The sequence below is a fragment of the Ziziphus jujuba genome, chromosome 3 (assembly GCF_031755915.1).
Source record: "Ziziphus jujuba cultivar Dongzao chromosome 3, ASM3175591v1".
NCBI lineage: Eukaryota > Viridiplantae > Streptophyta > Magnoliopsida > Rosales > Rhamnaceae > Ziziphus > Ziziphus jujuba.
In genome coordinates, this window is record NC_083381.1 from 21800685 (window position 1) to 21820471 (window position 19787).

The window sequence follows — 19787 nt, forward strand, 5'->3', positions numbered from 1 at the left end:
AATTTTTTAAAATAACTAGACTTTTAACCAAACATAACCTTAGTTAATTTTTTTTAAACCCCGCCCCTTTAAATAAGGTAATTATATTATTTAATGTTTTTTGAACATTGTCTGGAATATTTTTGTTAATAAGTACCTTTAGTGTTTTATATATATATATATATACACACCAACAAAGTACTTCTTAGATTTTTGTCAAATACTATTACAAATGTTTTTTTTTTTTTTTCGTTTCCTATTAGAAGTGCTTTATTTTTTTTTCATCAAATTTCTTAGATTTTTGTCAAAAAAGCACTTCTAAGACTATCTAGCAATAATAAGTATCCCTTAATTAATTATCAACTAGGAAATAGTGATTTATGTTAAAATAAATATTTGAAATAACACTTATCTAATCTAGTTTTCTTTTTTCTTAAAAAAGAGTCCATGAAATTTTATTTTATTTTGTATAAATTCAATGACCAATTCATTTGTGTTAGTAACAATTTTTTTGGTAGAAACTTTGTGTTATTAACCTATTAATTAGGAGGACTAAATTTTTATTTATTTATTTTTTTTATGTAGTCTCCATATAATCTTCTACTTAATTTAATATAAGTATAAATAATAATATTTCATATTGCATGTGTTGGAACAGGCAAATATGAATCCGGAAGGTCCAATGTCTTATACCCCTCATCTTGAGGAGGAAGCATTGCATCAGTGTCTTGATAAGTCAAGGGACGATTTCTGTCCTCAATTTCTTTCTCTCATCAGCTCATCAGTAAATTATAGTGCTCTGTGGAGGATTAATAGCCATTGGCATTGGTGTAACAAGCTCAGCTTCTCTTAGAGGGGGGGGGGGGGGGGGGGTGGTCACTCCAGGTGTGTAAGCTGCTGCTGCCATCGGAGTTGAATTACCCATAATGGTTGCAGCAGGGGTCACATCCCATCGAGACGACCTCTGCCTTTTGCGGCTGGGTGTCTCATCCCATCTGTTCCTCCTCCTTGCAAAAGACAACAACGATGATGATGATAATGATGATAATGATGATGATGTGGTTGAATTCGGCAGATTATATATATATATATATATAATTGGCTTACGTTTGATTGGGTTTCCTAAAATGAATTCAGTCAGTTTCCTTTTTGTACCATACTTTTTTATTCCTCCTTACTTGACACGAAGAAAAAAATTTAGAAAAAAGAGAAGAAAATCTGATTAATTGTTGTGGTTCTCTGACCACTTTAGAGAAGAAATATGAGAAGAAAATAAAAAGAATTCTATTACTCTCTTGGAAATAGAATACAAAAATAAAAACTTCTCTCGTGGAGGATTCTTACATGGAACCTCTCTCTACATTGTTAAATTCTCTCTGGAATTGCTCACTCTTCTCTTAAGCTCTCTCTGGAACTTAAACACTCTCTCTCTCGGAGTTTACTCTCAATACTCCTCACTTGGGATGATATTGAGCTTGCTCTACTTAGCTTTAATATGCATGCAACGGGCCTATTTATAACCTTACTAAGTCGGCTGCATGGCCACCATTTTCAACTTCTTCTGACAGGTGCCCACAATTGTTGAGAAAATTATTTTTCGGTGTTAATTGCAGCAACCATTGTCAACAATGGTGGCTGAGCAGTCTTCACATTGTCGGTGCAATGGTGGTGCGGCTGGACTTCACAATTCTCCCCCTCCAGCCACATTTAAAAACTGATGGTCATCTGCCATCCATTCCAGCTATGTCTCTGCACAGCTTCAGCTTCTCTTGAGCAACAACTTTTGTTAACATGTCTGCTGGATTCTCTTTTGTGTGGATCTTCATCAGTTTCAGCAACTGTTGATCTATTACTTCGCGTATCCAATGATAGCGGATGTCAATGTGCTTTGTACGGGAATGATACATTGAGTTTTTGCTCAAATCTATGACACTTTGGTTATCACAATGTATCTTGTAGTCTTCTTACTTGATGCCCAATTCTATGAGAAAATGCTTTAACCACAACATTTCCTTACCCGCTTCCGCTGCGGCAATGTACTCTGCTTCAGTAGTGGATAAAGCAACACACTTCTGCAATCTTGACTCCCATGACACAGCTCCCCCAGCAAAAATGTAGAGATAACCTGATGTAAACTTTCTATTATCAGGGTCTCCGGCCATATCTGCATCTGTATAGCCTTCTAAGATTGGAGCACCTCCCCCATAGCACAAGCACAGCTTCGATGTACCTTTAAGATACCTGAGAATCCATTTGACTGTTTCCCAGTGTTTCTTTCTAGGATTTGAAAGAAATCTACTCACAACACCTACTGCGTGAGCAATGTCTAGTCTGGTACACACCATTGCATATATCAGACTTCCTACCGCTGAAGAATATGGTACTGAAGCCATCTCCTTTATTTCTTCTTTGGATGAGGGGCACAATCTCTTGCTTAACTTAAAATGATTTGCAAGTGGAATGCTAACCTATTTGGCTTTATCCATGTTGAATCTCTTTATCACCCGTTCAACATACTTATCTTGAGATAGCCATAACCTTCTATTCTTCCTGTCTCGGATTATTTGCATTCCCAAAATTTGTTAAGCTAGTCCTAAGTCTTTCATATTAAAGGACTTAGACAATTCTTTCTTCAACTGACTAATCTTCATTGCATCTTGTCCAACGATCAACATCTCGTCCACATATAGCAAAAGTGCAATGAAGTTTCCATCTGAAAATTTTTGAATATAAACACACTGGTCTGTTGCAGTCCTTTTATAACCTTGACTCACCATAAATGAGTCAAACTTCTTGTAATGGTCTTGGTGCTTGCTTGAGGCCATACAAGCTCTTTTTCAGCTTGCATACGAGGTTTTCTTTCCTTGAAACCTCAAATCCTTCTGGCTGCTCCATGTAGATTTTTTCATGTAAATCATCATGAAGAAATGTTGTCTTCACATCCATCTATTCAAGCTCTAGGTTTAGACTTGATACTAAACCAAAAATGACTCGAATTGAAGTCATTTTTAACACCGGTGAAAAAATCTCATCAAAGTCAATTCCTTTCTTCTGAAGAAATCCTTTGACCACCAATCAGGCTTTGTGTTTCACCACCCTTCCGCTGCCATCTTTCTTGAGCTTGAACACCCATTTATTCTTTAGTGCCTTCTTTCCTGTTGGAAGCTCAACTAACTCATAAGTATGATTTTTCTACAAGGATTCCATCTCATCTTGCATTGCTTGCAGCCACTTTCCTTTGTCTTGATAAGAAACAGCTTCTTGGAAACTCTCTGGCTCCCCTTCTTCAATAAGCAGAATATACTCAGATTCTGAAAATCTCATGATGGAATTCGGCCTCGCTCAGATCTCCGAACTTGTAAACCACTGGTTTCAAGAGGTGTACCATCATCTGACCGCTGTGATGATTTCTCATATTATTTTGGCTTATTTATGTATTTTAAAGTCAATTTGTAAATAAACCATCTTGATTTCTTCGATCTCGTTGTTTTGTGTTACTTAATAACACAAATGCTAATTCGTGTAAAATAATTAATAATTCTTTTAGCAAATAAAGGACAAACATGTTTGTAAAAATTTCACATAGTTTTATCATTCATATTTAGGAAAGTCTCATTTAAATTGCAATGTATTTGTTAATTTGTGATATTAGAAAAAAGGAAGAGAATCTTATCAATGCCTCAATAGTTTTCATGTATATGCTGGTTGAGCTAATAAATTATCAACTGGTCTTTTAGTAATACCCATAATTTACTAAGACCCATATATATATATATATATATATTTGGCATGATATTGACAAAAAGGCTTTAATATTTTTCCTTTCTTCTCTTGTTGTAAGCCTATAGATTCTTTATTTCTCATATATATCCTAAAAGTCGATGAAGTAAGGAGAAGAATAATCCAAATATATATATATATATATATATATATATATGTATAAGGCAATTGAAGTAGCATAACTAAGAAAAACAAGCATTTGGTATATTAAAAAAAGCGTTGAAAACTCAAAGATTAATTTAGAGTTGGAAAAGCACCCTAATAGCATAAGCAAATTTCAGTTGGCACGTCCATGATCCTATTATATTGATTAGCTTTCAGTTTCATTTCATACGGAGTATAATTTTCTTTGTCCACTAAACGTTTCCTAAATTTGGTCATTTATTTCAGCATCTTCGAATATTACATGTCAGGTAACTCTTCCATATTGCATGTAATATTTTGTTTTCTAGTCTGAAATTCTCAAAACATCTACATGATCAATCATATTTGAAAATTATTGTATATTGTTAAAATATAATTCTTTGTTTCCCTTCCTAACAAGTCTTTGGTTCTTAGATCGTATCTTATTCGGCCGTGCTTTTTCTATACAATGAAATTAAAATTGAGCATTTGGAATTTAGGTTTAGTCCAAATGTGTAATTTGCACTTTATCCATCCATGTAAATTATTATTATTATTGCTGTTTATCCATCAATGTAAAAATTAATTAGTTATTCTCCCATATAGACGTATTTACAATTTTAACATTAGAACTTTTGTTATTAATATTTAAATCATTTTAAAAGTTGATAATATACTAAAAATATAGAAAACTAAATTCAATATATTTAGATTCATATAAATTTCAAATATAAATTTAATTTTTTAATCTCTAAATCAATTCAAAAATAATAAAGTTTAATGGATGATTGTCACATAAAAATTTCTAAAAAAAATTATGGAAAAAAAAATTATTTTTTCAGATCCAAAAAAAAGTCTCTCTTTTTTTTTTTTATTAAGATAAAAATAATAATAATAATAATAATAACTACTACTATCGTTTTAAAGATTAAAAAAGGAGGAGTCAATAATTGAAAGAGTTCATAAAGCCCGGTATTTCCCTGGGCCAGATCCAGAGCATTTTAAGTTGGGCCACACACATGCCCTCCGAGTCGCTAGGCAGCGTGGCAACCCAAAAGGATCACAGAGAAGCCGAATTTGTAGCAGTAAAATGAAAAAGGGGATTGGTAACTTGTCTGTTTTCACTTTTTGATTTCTGATGGTAAAATGGGTCGCCAACCGTTAGGTGTGGGAAGCAGAGCCTGTTGATAGGGCTGGTGATTGAATCAGAGGGACTATACCAGTTTTAGTGCTTTTTTTTTTTTTTCCCCACCCATCTTCAATCATTTCTTCAGGGTGCTGGAATGTGATAGTTTGGTTATCGCTGGTATGTAATATTATTCAATTCTATCTGAAATTTCCCTTTTTTATTTTGTTTAGTTTTTGAGTAGCATTCACGGCTTAGATGTTCAAAGTTAAACATCTCTCATGTGCCTCTTTTCAATTTAGAGGTGTTAAATGGATCGGATCGTGCTGGCACAATTTCTGTACTAGCTCATTTTTTTATGGTGTCGTACTTGTAATGGCACATTCTTTCTCATGCTAATCTGTCTTATATTTGTGTCAATATATTTTTTATTTATTGATTAAAATATTATAAGACGTAAAATTAACAAATAATTTAAATTCATCAGAGTAAATTTTATTTTTGGTTTGTTATATGCAATTAATATTTACATAAAAAATTACATAATTAAAAAAAGTTGTAAATAAACGATTACAAATTATATCATAAAGATTAATTTAATAAAGTATTATATATATTGATTATTTTGAAAAGATTAACATGTGCATGCACCACATCTAACCCATAATAGGTTCATGGCAATGTGTAGCATTTGATCCATTGTGGTTCGTGGCATGCTTAATCAGTTATTTGTTTCATATCATAGGTTTATGTCATGGTTTATTATTTGTTTGGTCAAAGTTTATTATGTGTTTGTGTTTAATTTTAATATGTTATGTTTTCGCTGTATTTCATTTTTGATAACTCTATTCCTATTTATCAAAGTGCCATAACATAAAAACGAGCTTTTTATTATAAAAACAAATAAAAATGATAAAAGAAGGAAGATGTGTAAGGATGAGAGGGTATTAAGTGCATCTTATGTAGAAGAAGAGGGTCTTGTTCCAGTATCTAAATAAAAGCAATTAAAAGCAGATAATTATCGTAGATAAAAATAAGACAGTCATTGATAACATAAACGACCAAGCCCTTCATTCAAACCACTGGTTGGCAGATGGAATTCTAGAAACTATTATCCGGCTAAAAACCTGTTTCAAAGATGTTCGTTTTGCATGGATCCCTAGAGAAAGAAGTTTTGTAGCCCATTTTGTCAGCAAATGGTGTCAGGAAAAAAGCCTTGTAGGTCATATTAAACTGGATTGTTTTCCCTGGTTTTTGCCTTTTTTTTGTTGCCCAGGAGAGAGGCTTACCGGCTATCTCTCCCCTTTGTAGGCAGTTAGCCTTTGGGCCTTTTGGGTTTTGTAAACCGTTTCTGTTTAGCACTGTGTAATGGGTCGCAGCTTCCCCGGTTTATTTGGGTTTGGAATTCAGGACCGGTACATAGAGGAAAACTGAAAGGTCAAGCTCAAGAGTGCTTTTTTGAGCTTTTCCAGTTCCTTTCCGGGGGAGACTTGCCTTATCCCTATCACTTGTTTGCCGAATTTCCCTTGCCAGAATTCCTTTCCCATCGACTGGACCTTTCACAGGGACCAGGACGAATAGGGAACGGGAACTACACACGTAAAAAGCTGGAATCCGAGAAGACAAGGTCATGGAATGGTTTCATTATCTAAAATGAAGAACATTTCCCACCATAGGATCAGTCCAATAATACCACTCACTGGTAACTCGGGAGTTATGCACAGCCTCAAAATAAGACTCAAGGAAGATTTTATCCAAAGAAAGAATTTTCCGTAGTCAAAAGAGTGGCTTTCTAATAAACTCATTATGATTGTACGTTACCTGTACGAGGAAAGGCCTCAGTATAAAAGTCTTATTTCCGAGATGGAACTGAAAACAAAAAAATAAAATAAAATAAAAATTAAAAAAAAAAAAATTTGTTGTCAAAGATTCGGAGTAATGACTTTGGCAGCCAATCCAAGCACGCCACATAACTCCGGGTACAACCCCTTCCTAATCTCGGCGTACACTTCACCGTCCCACTTCCTCGACGCCAACTTCTCCCCCAAGCGCACCGCAGCCTCCACCGTGCTCTCCGCGCTATCGTGCGCCGAATCCACGATCCCCATCCTCACAGCTTCCTCGCCCTTGATCTTCATCCCTCTCAGCATCACATCCCTCCGAGCCGACACCGATCCGATCTTCGACCTCATCGCCACCGTGAAGTAATCCGGGAACGGAAGCCCCAAGTCCACCTCGCTCATGTACAGCACACCTCTATCGCTCCTCATGAGGATGTAATCGTGGCAGAGAGCGAAGAGGAATCCTCCGGCAGCGGCGTGGCCGGGTAAGGCGGCGATGGTTGGCATCGGAAGAGAGAGAAGAGCTCCGACAACCGGTTTGAAGGAGACGACCATCTGGTTGAGACGGTCCGCGGCGACTGATTTGGAGCCTGCGGATTGGGCCCAGGCGAGATCGAAGCCATTGGAGAAGAACCTGTTGCCCTGTGCGGTGGTGATGAGGGCGGAACCGCGGGTGGCTTGGGAGGCGACCTGAGAGAGAGAGGAGATGAGGGAATCGATGACGGCCGGACTTAGACGGTGGTCGTCGTCGCCGGTGAGAGTGAGGAAGAAGAGGTTTCCACGCTTCTCTAAGGTGCACATGGTTCTGTGGAAATGGTGAGCCTCGGCCTGCGTGTTGGTGTTGGTGTTATATCATCCTCCTATCTATATGTGCTTTGCTATGCAGCTTATTAAAGTAGCGAGTGTATAAAGTAATTAATATCACAAACAGAGTATTTACCAAAAAATATCACAAACAGAGCTTGACTTTTAGTTTATTATTTTTAAAATTAATATGGTTGGTAATTTATAAGCTTTTAAATATATATATATATATATATATATGTATAAATAGATGATTATTTTTGTTGTTGTTATTTTTTGAATTCATAACCGTGTTGTGCGAATGATAATATGACAAAATTTAGTAATGTAGGTTTGTTTTTGTTTTATTATATATTACACATTTTTAATAATAAATTCATAGAATATTAAATTATGAACAAGTACCATTTTTTTGTCATAGGATATCCAAACTTTATTGAAAAGATATTGGAGAAAACATCATTTTGCACGAAGCAAGCCAAAGACTGAATAATACAACTTTTCGTGAAAATATTTATCTCCAAACAAAGTGAAAAAATAAAAAATAAAAATCATTTTAAAGATTTTGGACCAACACAAAAAGCGGTTTTTTTTAATGCAAAAATTTGCAAGTTACTTTAATAGTTTTTTTTAACTCCATACCAAAATTAAACAAATATGAAAGATACAGAATGAGGTAAATAAGGTGAATGAGAGCAAATTGAGAGGAGAATTTAAGGCAATAAGACAATCTATTTCAATATGTTTTAATAAATAGTAATAAAAATGATTAATTACGCCAAGATTTTTTGGTTAAGGAAAAAAAAAGAAAAAAAGAAGAAGGTATATTCATTATTATTTTGATGGCTGGGAATAGAGATGGTTATATTTAACCTATTTTCCCTATCATCCCTGACCATGCAAAGGATCGGGTGGGAATCAGGCCAAAAACATTGTCCTGGGTACAAGTAGGAATAGATACAAGGACTACATATTTAGTGTTAATAAAAATACATAATTTATATTTATATTTCATTTTTTAATACTTAAATATATTTATATAAAATAAATAAGATTATATTTTATAAATATTATAATATATTTTACAAAATATATATACTTTTAAAGTTAAAACTTTAAGGGAATAAAATCAAGTCAATGAAGTCCATATATAGCATCTATCAATACGGCTAATACGATTCAAGATCAAAAATGTCGATACCCTCTCAATTGTTGTGAATTAAGAGTATATGTGAACCAACCAATTTTTCCTTTTTTTTTTTTAAATTTTTTTTTAGGGTTAAAACAGCTAATGTTTTCCATGTATATTCAATGAAGTATTTTTTTCTTTGGTAATATATTCAATTATCTCCTTTATAAAATAGTATTCCATATATATAATAACCTAAACGTATATCAATCAAAATTAATTTATTTCAGTGTTGAAAAGGAAACGTATATCAATCAAAATTAATTCATTTCCTTTATAAAAGTTGCATTAATCTTAAAAATCTCCAAAAAATAATATTTTGAAAAATATAGTTTGAGTATTATTTTATTTTACTTTTTTTTTTCTTTTTTTGGGGGAATTCCTAGTTGGTAATGCAACGTTTTAGTAAAAGGGAGGACAAGCCGATAGATAATCTAAAATTGACTAGTTTTTTTTATATAAAGCAATCATTATCAATAGGAAAATAAAAACAAACGATGAGGAAAGTAATGGCATATACAAAAGGCTTTAAACACAATTTATATTATCGAAGAATACGAAAAAACGTTGTCATGGTTAGATTTCTGGTATCTCATATTTTGGCCAGTGCCAGTGTGCATGAAACAACATCAACAAGACTAATACAAGACAATAATAATAAGCAGAAAAGATATAAAAGAAGAAAAAATGCTGGTTTATATTATTCCGTATGATATTAAACAACAAATGCTACATTATTTACTCAAGATTTTCAAGCTCGAAAAGATCCGAACTTGAATAGGAAACTGCATCGTCATCCCAAAGAAAATCTCTCTGGATTTGACGATAGTATCTCCTAAATTCCTCTCTGGCTACTTCCTCCACTCGCCGCGTTCTCTCGGACACTTGGGATTCATGCGACCGTTTGTGACCGCATGAGCGACCACTCTCATCCACAATGACAGTCACAGGGTCGAAACGAACGGTTTTTTTAACTTGATCAGGACCACGTTTTCCACTCCTACCAGAAGGTGATTGAACGGCATGGGCGGAGGACGAGCTCTTGGATTTTTTGGCAGTGAAAAGAGAGTTAAGGAAATGAGTTGGCTGTTTCACCTTGCTGTAAATCTTCAAAGCCCCTGATTTCAAAATTTTGTCAAGCTTAGTCCGAGTGTGTGTGCTGTCCTTCTCTGTTTCGGTAATGGATCGAACAGGCTTTGGCGGCTTGGGCATCGGCGATGTGAGTGTCGTGTAACACACAGAGAATGATGGCATTTTCTTTAAACAAAATGAATAGAAGATGACACACAAACAAAATGGTAACAATGAGAGTGTCGTATAACACACAGAAAATAATGAAGGACTAGAGGTTGTTATGCTTTCTCTCTTCTTCTTCGTTGAGACTTTATAAAGGACAAAGATCCTTTCCATCTCCCTTGATTAGTGCTAAATTTTCTCTTACCCAAGATTTAATGGTTAATTGATTGAATTACGCTTAAGGAAATTAAAATCAGTCACAAAATATGATCAAAATAATAGGAGATATATTTCCATGATTATTATTTTAATAGTGTTTATAATCAAATAATAAAATAAGAAATGTAAATATGCTACCAAATTTTAGTCGTTAAAGCAAAACACGTTATTCAACTGCAACTCTTAATCAAAGTTTTTGAATAACAAACTTATAGTGCCAAATTTTTGAGAATTCATCCATATATACTTTGAAATTTTCTGCATTTAAATCATGATTACGTTAATCATATTTAAAAATTAAAAATATTTTTATCAACAAAAATGAATATTAAAAGTTGAATATAATAAATATTGCAATCTTATAACTCGGAAAAAATCATATGTAGAACTACACACTGCTTATCCTGTAAAATATGAACTAATTAATTATAAATATTGTTAAAATATAATTATTATGGAAATATGGAAATATATTGTATATTATATTTTATTTAGTCTGTATATTTTTGATAAAAGTAATCATTTAGCCATTCAATTTTAAGTATCCATATTTTATTAATTTATTTTAATTTTAAAATCATATAAAAGAAATTAGCACTGATCAATGAAATTATTTCCAAGTAATGGTGGAGACGTTGGCCATATTATATATTATTCTGATTTTAATTTATTTTGTGATTTTTTTTCCTTAAAAATAATCCGTTGGTCATTCAATTTTGGCTATTCATATTTTATTAATTTATTTTTAATTTGAAAATCATATAAGGAAAATTAACACAAATCAGTGACTAATGAAATTAAAAATGTTCATAATTGTTGTTTCCATGTTATAATCTAGATAAGTTTTACTTATATCTCTGATATATTTGTAAAAAAAATTAAACTTAAATAGTTCGTTATATGGTAAAAATATATTAATAAATATAAAAGTTTACTTTTAATATTGATTTTGACCATATTTGATTTTTTTTAAATATTTATAAAAGGCTAAATTTTGAATCAAATTTAATATTCTTACCAAACATATAAATAAGAATAATTAATTTTTTTTCTTTGTTTTTATCCCCATAAATAGCTATTTTTGGTCAAATATAAATTTGCCATAAGAATACAATTCACTATTATTTTTTTTGGTATATTTCAATTTTAAAATTATTTATTCCATAAAAATACATGTTCTCCTAATTTAAGAAATAGTTATTAATTTTTAAAAGTTCAAAATTGATATTCCTTTCTTTCCACGATATTACCATATTTAAAATATATTTAAATCTAAATTGATTTACTAAAAATACATAAATAATTAATTTTTATGTAATTTAATATTTTTGAAAATAAAAAAATTCAATATAATAACCAATCATGTCAATAAAATAACTATTCTTTTTTCCTTATTTAATTTTTATGAATAATTATTTCTATTCTGAGTAATCTTTCTTTATACTAAACTAAACGTGACCTCAGTTTTTTAATAGCCAAAATAAAATGTTAGTCTTTTATATTTATAGAGAAATTAACAAGAAGAATAAAAAAAAGAGAATAATTGTTATCAATGGGGTACGTTTCAAGAGTGTTATAGGATTAAAATTATTCCACTTGATAAGGTATACATATATATATATATATATATATGATCAAAATAATAGGATATATATTTCCATGATAATTATTTTAATTGTGTTTATAATTAAATAATAAAATAAGAAATATAAATATGCTACCAAATTTTAGTCGTTAAAGCAAATCATGTTACTCAATTGCAACTCTTAATCAAAGTTCTTGAATAACAAACTTATAGTGTCAAATTTTTGAAAATTCACTCATATATATTTTGAAATCTTGTACATTTAAATCTTGATTACTTTAGTCATACTTAAAAATTAAAAATATTTTTATCAACAAAAATGAATATTAAAAGTTGAATATAATAAATATTGCAGTCTCATAAATCGGAAGAAATCATATATGTGGAACTACACACTGCTTATCCTATAAATAATGAAATAATTAATTATAAATATTGTTAAAATATAATTATTATGGAAATATGAAAATATATTGTACATTATTTTTTATTTAGTCTGTATTTTTTTCCGTAAAAATAATTATTTAGCCATTTGATTTTAGGAATCTATATTTTATTAATTTATTTTAATTCTAAAATTATATGAAAGAAATTAGCACTGATTAATGAAATTGTTTCCAAATAATTGTGAAGACGTTGGCCGTATTATATATTATTCCGATTTTGATTTATTTTGTGATTGTTTTTTTCATTAAAAAAATAATAATAATAGCTACTACTATCGTTTTAAAGATAAAAAAGGAGGAGTGAATAATTGAAAGAGTTCCTAAAGCCCGGTATTTCCCTGGGCCAGATCCAGAGCATTTTTAAGTTGGGCCACACACATGCCCTCCGAGTCGCTAGGCAGCGTGGCAACCCAAAAGGATCACAGAGAAGCCGAATTTGTAGCAGTAAAATGAAAAAGGAGATTGGTAACTTGTGGATTGTGAACTTGGTGGTCAAACAGTGACAAAGTTGGTGAAGGTTATCAGAAATGTTAAAGAATCTTCAGATACAGAAAAGAAAAGCAATCCTCAAACAGTGCATTTGCATTTAGGGATGATTTCTTTTCTGTTGTGTTAGTTCCTTTTTCTTTTTCGGATAATCAAATGGGTTGAGAATTTTAACTCCATGGCAGCCTTCCCAGCCAACCCAAATTCCTCCATCTATGGGTTTAATCCTTGAAGTTCATTGAGCTAAAATCTAGTAGGAATATATAGTTTACTGTAATTTACAATCCACCATCCTTGTGGAATGTGGATTTGAAGGAAAAAATTGAAGTGTTTTTGTTTGGAGAACTAATTATTTCGCATGAATGTTCTATTCAACTATCAAAATATGGAGTAAATCAACAAAGGCAGACCAGAGAGAGCTTGGAATTAGATTCTGTCATTTTCATGAGTTCAAGATATTGATATTGATAGGGATCCTCTATGTGAGATATATATATATATATATATATATTTTTTTTTTATGCACTATTAACCAGCAATTTTTCGAATATCGTTGCTTTGATAATTCTTTTGAAAGATTTCACAAAGCTTTCTAACCTGCAGCATCATGAGAGTTTATCTAACTGGTGTACATATTTTTAATTGGTCTTGATAAAAATGGTCTTTATAAACTATCAACTTCATTAACTCATTACGAGAAAATTAAAATTTGCTTATTGGAATCTGTTCTAACCAGCAGCATTATGAGAGTTTATCCAACTGGTGTACATAGTTTTAATGGGTCTTCGAAAAGATGGTCTTCATAAACTATCAACTTCATTAGCTCATTAGGAGAAAATTAAAATTTGCTTATTGGAATCTGTTCTGCAGATTTATTGACTCAATATTAGATGATCACAAGCAGGTGTCCTATGGAACCTGACAAGCTCCACAAAGACCTAGAAGCTAGAATCTGATTTGCTTTGCATACATATTTCGTATTTACATTTGATTGCCTCCATGAAAAATTTTGACACGGTACAAATGATATCCACTTTCTTGTCATTTATGGCTTGAGTGTACTTGTCCTTTGTGGCTTGATCGTAACAATTCTTTATCTTTTGTCATAACAGAATTTCTGTTCTCTCACCTTTTGTTATACCAGAACACCACCTGCTTGACCCTCTGTGCTTATTGATGCTAGGGATAAACCTGTTTTGCCATTACTAGATCACATTCGTGATGTCTTGCAAAGGTGGTGGTATGAACGTCGAACTAACGCTGCTGCAATGCAAACTCCTGTTACTAATTGGTTGGAAAAAATCATGCAGGACCGCTCAAATAATGGCAGAGGCTTACGTGTTATGCCAATGAACTTATATGAGTTTCAAGTTGTTGGCCATGGCATGTTCGTTGGAGTTGTTAACTTAGAAAATAAGACGTGCTCATGCAAGGAATTTGACATTGATGGATTTCCTTGTGTCCATGCAATTGCAGCATGTAAGCATCGACATATTTGTCCATATTTCCTTTGCTCGGCACATTACTCAGTTGACTCACTCCGTTATGCATATTCGGAAACCATATATCCACTTGGAGATAAATGTCAGTGGTATGCTCCAGATGATGTCATAAACCAGGTTGTACTTCCACCTCAAATTGGCAAACAGTCAGGAAGACCGAGAAAGAAGAGGATTCAATCTCAAGGAGAGGAGCGTCATCAATATAGATGCGGGAGATGCAAACAGGTTGGTCACACCAGCCGATCATGCTCCGCTGCCGTACCTCTTGATAGCACTAACAACCAACAGCACCATTGAAACGAACGCCCATCAATCGCATGATGCTATATTTAGACAATGAGGCCATGTTATGTGGTATGCGTGTGTATGAAATGTAGTCAGGAATGCAATTAGTTGGTCAACCGCGTAACATGTGTTTTGGCGTAATAGACGTTGGCTTTATGTGTTCTTTTATTGTCAAATTCATCTGTCGTATTGTTTTGATAACATATCATTCTGTCTTCAATTTTTGGTTCAGTTGTTTGTATGTTTCTTACTATTGCATGGATGATATTACTGCCCAATGGTAATGACCAATGCATCATCGGTAATTGACATTTGTACACCGTCATAAAAGACTCACAACAATTCCAGCCGGCAACTTCAATCATGTGTGTTCCAACCAATAACATGCTAAATGTAGCATTATTAATGATAAATTCTGGCAAAGTTTGTGATCAAACGGCATTAAAAAATGAAAACGTTCAATTTGTTTTTGATTCAAGAATTACCGAAGGTTTCGTCGATAATTACCGAAACCCTATAGCAATCACATTTTACCAATTGTTTGGGCCCCACAAGTCTCCTAAGGCGTGTTGAATGCAAAAAAATGAAAAATATGGATTCTAAAATTATCCTAAGGAGAGAAAATCCCAAAGTCCTTAAAAAGTTCTCAAATTTTGTAAAAAAATGGGATGACAGTTCCCCCTCGGTAATTCCCGAGGAAACCACCGGTAACCATCAAATTCCCTCTGGAATCATTACCGACTGTTCCGTCGGTAATTCCCGAGGGTGAACAGCATATAAAATTTTACCAATTTTTTGGGTCCCACAAGTCCCATAACGTGTGTTAATGCAAAACCATGCAAAACAGGGATTCTAAAATTGTAATAAGGAGAGAAAATCCTAAAATTTCATAAAAGTGTATCAAATTTTTTTTAAAAAAAAGATAACTGTTCACCCTGGGTAATTCCCAAGGAAAGCGCCGAGAAACTACAAATTCGCTAAGGAAAATTTACCGACAGTTTCATCGGTAATTCCCGAGGTTGTACAGTTCATCATATTTTACCAATTTTTTGGACCCCACAAGGCCCCTAAGGTGTGTTGAATGCAAAAACATGCAAAACAGGGATTCTATAATTATACTAAGTAGAGAAACTCCCAAAATTTAATCAAAGTGTATCAAATTTTGCAAAAAAATAGGATAACTGTTCACCCTCGGTAATTCCCGAGGCAATCGTCGGTAAACCCAAAAATGAACTCAGGAAAACCTACCGACAGTTTCGTCGGTAATTCCCGAGGGTGTACAGTTTATTATATTTTACCAATTTTTTGGACCCCACAAGGCCCCTAAGGTGTGTTGAATGCAAAAACATGCAAAATAAGGATTCTATAATTTTACTAAGGAAAGAAAATCAAAAATTTAATAAAAGTATATCAAATTTTGCAAAAAAATTGATAACTGTTCATGCTCAGTAATTCCCGAGTAAATCGTCGGTAACCACCAAATTCCCTCTGGAAAAAGTACCGACGGTTTCGTCGATAATTCCCGAGGGTGTACAGTATGTAATATTTTACCAATTTTTTGGACCCCACAAGGCCCCTAAGGTGTGTTGAATGCAAAAACATGCAAAACAGGGATTCTATAATTGTACTAAGGAGAGAAAATCAAAAAATTTAATAAAAGTGTATCAAAGTTTCCAAAAAATAAGCTAACTGTTCACCCTCGGTAATTCCCGACGAAATCGTCGGGAAACTGCAAATGCCCTCTGGAAAAATTACCGACAGTTTCGTCGGTAATTCCCGAGGGTGTACAGTCCATTATATTTTGCCAATTTGTTGGGCCCCACAAGGCCCCTAAGGTGTGTTGAATGCAAAAACATGCAAAACAGGGATTCTATAATTGTACTAAGTAGAGAAACTCCCAAAATTTAATAAAAGTGTATCAAATTTTGCAAAAAAATAGGATAACTGTTCACCCTCGGTAATTCCCGAGGCAATCGTCGGTAAACCCAAAAATGAACTCAGGAAAACCTACCGACAGTTTTGTCGGTAATTCCCGAGGGTGTACAGTTCATTATATTTTACCAATTTTTTGGACCCCACAAGGCCCCTAAGGTGTGTTGAATGCAAAAACATGCAAAACAGGGATTCTATAATTGTACTAAGGAGAGAAAATCCCAAAATTTAATAAAAGTGTATCAAAGTTTCCAAAAAATAATCTAACTGTTCACCCTCGGTAATTCCCGACGAAATCGTCGGGAAACTACAAATGCCCTCTGGAAAAATTACCGACGTTTTCGTCGGTAATTACCGAGGGTGTACAGTGCATGACATTTCGTCGGTAATACCCTCTGGAAAATTTGATGTACTGTACACCCTTGGTAATTACCGACGAAACAATCGGTAATTTTCCAGAGGGTATTTTTGCGATTATTGACGCTTTCCTCGGGAATTACCGAGGGTGAACAATTGTCAGTTTTTTTGCAAAATTTGATATGCTTTTATGAAATTTTGGGATTTTCTCTCCTTAGTACAATTATAGAATCCCTGTTTTACATGTTTTTGCATTCAACACACCTTAGGGGCCTTGTGGGGCCCAACAAATTGGCAAAATATAATGGACTGTACACCCTCAGGAATTACCGACGAAACTGTCGGTAATTTTTCCAGAGGGCATTTGCAGTTTCCCGACAATTTCATCGGGAATTACCGAGGGTGAACAGTTAGCTTATTTTTTGGAAACTTTGATACACTTTTATTAAATTTTGGGATTTTCTCTCCTTAGTACAATTATAGAATCCCTATTTTGCATGTTTTTGCATTCAACACACCTTAGGGGCCTTGTGGGGTCCAAAAAATTGGTAAAATATAATGAACTGTACACCCTCGGGAATTACAGACTAAACTGTCGGTAGGTTTTCCTGAGTTCATTTTTGGGTTTACCGACGATTTACTCGGGAATTACCGATGGTGAACAGTTGTCCTATTTTTTTGCAAAATTTGATACACTTTTATTAAATTTTGGGAGTTTCTCTACTTAGTACAATTATAGAATCCCTGTTTTGCATGTTTTTGCATTCAACACACCTTAGGGGCCTTGTGGGGCCCAAAAAATTTGTAAAATATGAGGGACTGTACACCCTCGGGAATTACCGACGAAACTGTCGGTAATTTTTCCAGAGGGCATTTGTAGTTTACTGATGCTTTCCTCGGGAATTACCGAGGGTGAACAGTCATCAATTTTTTTTGCAAAATTGGACACACTTTTATTAAATTTTGGGATTTTCTCTCCGTAGTACAATTATAGAATCCCTATTTTGCATGTTTTTGCATTCAACACACCTTAGGGGCCTTGTGGGGTCCAAAAAATTGGTAAAATATTATGAACTGTACACCCTCGGGAATTACCGACGAAACTGTCGGTAATTATTCCCGAGGGAATTTAGTGGTTACCGACGATTTCTTCGGGAATTACCGAGGGTGATCAGTCATCAAGTTTTTTGCAAAATTTGATACACTTTTATGAAATTTTGGGATTTTCTCTCCGTAGTACAATTATAGAATCCCTATTTTGCATGTTTTTGCATTCAACACACCTTAGGGGCCTTGTGGGGTCCAAAAAATTGGTAAAATATAATGAACTGTACACCCTCGGGAATTACCGACGAAACTGTCGGTAATTATTACAGAGGGAATTTAGTGGTTACCGACGATCTCCTCGGGAATTACCGAGGGTGAACAGTCATCAATTTTTTTGCAAAATTTGATATACTTTTATGAAATTTTGGGATTTTATCTCCTTAGTACAATTTTAGAATCCCTGTTTTGCATGTTTTTGCTTTAGCACCCGTTATGGGACTTGTGGGGCCCAAAAAATATGTAAAATGTGATGGACTGTACACCCTCGAGAATTACCGACGAAAAAATTGGTAATTTTCCGAGGGAATTTGGTGGTTACCGACATTTTCCTCGGGAATTACGGAGGGTGAACAGACAGCCCATTTTTTGGCAAAATTTGATACACATTTATTAAATTTTGGGATTTTCTCCACTTATTATAATTTTAGAATCCCTATTTGCCATGTTTTTGCATTCAACACACATTATGGGACTTGTGGGGCCCAACAAATTGGTAAAACTTGATGGACTGTACACCTTCGGAAATTACCGACGAAACCGTCGGTAATTTTTCCAGGGTTTATTTGTTGGTTACGAAAAAGCGTTTCTGTAATTACCGATGGTGAATCGGGAATTATCGATGCACCATCGATAATCATCTTTCCTTTAATTTTTACCACAACCGAGGGTTTTTTTTATCTTTTTTCTTTTTTCTTTTTTTTTCAACGGTTTTCATTAGTAAAGATAGGTTCAGCATATTAAGATAACATTAGTATAACATTAGTATAGATCGTCATAACATTAAACATACGATCTACGTTGAAAGTTTATTAAAGTACAAATCAACAGCATATTTTTTTCTAAAAAACATAATGTCTTGCGGACCAAATGAAGGGTTCTCCTCACTACTCATGTATTCAATAAATTTCAGAGTGTAGACGCCACAATCACCCCTGCAGAATAGCATTAATGATTAGCATTAATGAAAACCAACCACGTGTATTTTCACACGTAACCACAATAAAAAATAGCAGCAATACAAGTTGTTTGAAATGACAACACATTCATACCCATTATCTTGGCGGGGTGCATCTTTGATCATGGTCATCGTGAATGGCTCTAAAGTGGGAGACATGTCCGGATTCTTCCCGTAATATCCCCTATCCCTCAATAGGTAAGGCAGCATATACGTAAGGCATTCCGCATTCTTCAACTCTCTATTCTGGACATATTTATTTCCCATATTTGGATCGTATAAATCAATATGTCGGGCCTTCAAGTCCACACATGCTGTCAACCAATGCGCGCCTCCATTGTTGACAAGGATGTACACCTGCAAATTAGAACATAACCTCATTATCCACAAAATGGGAAACTTAGTGAGAATTTTTTTCAATATATGTATGGACTTACATAATCACATATCTGCCACGACACGCTAGGTTTGGGTGACCTCCCATGTACATAGTTACAAAGGGTCGCATCACATGAATATGTGCCACGAGATGCCCTCCATATGGGATAACGCCCTTTGATGGATGACTGCCAAATAATGAAATATATACAATATAAAATATCATCAATATAACATT

At 33.7% G+C, this 19787-nt stretch overlaps 2 protein-coding genes across 2 annotated transcripts; both read right to left on the bottom strand.

Annotated features, from left to right (window-relative positions):
* Positions 1-6003: 6003 nt before the first annotated feature.
* LOC107422975 (enoyl-CoA delta isomerase 2, peroxisomal) lies at positions 6004-7746 on the bottom strand. The gene has a single exon (XM_060815251.1). The coding sequence runs from the start codon at positions 7648-7650 to the stop codon at positions 6931-6933; it is 720 nt and encodes a 239-aa protein (XP_060671234.1). The 5' UTR covers positions 7651-7746; the 3' UTR covers positions 6004-6930.
* Positions 7747-9580: 1834 nt separating this feature from the next.
* On the bottom strand, positions 9581-10054 carry LOC107422964 (protein BIG GRAIN 1-like A). The gene has a single exon (XM_016032467.3). The coding sequence runs from the start codon at positions 10052-10054 to the stop codon at positions 9581-9583; it is 474 nt and encodes a 157-aa protein (XP_015887953.3).
* Positions 10055-19787: the final 9733 nt, after the last annotated feature.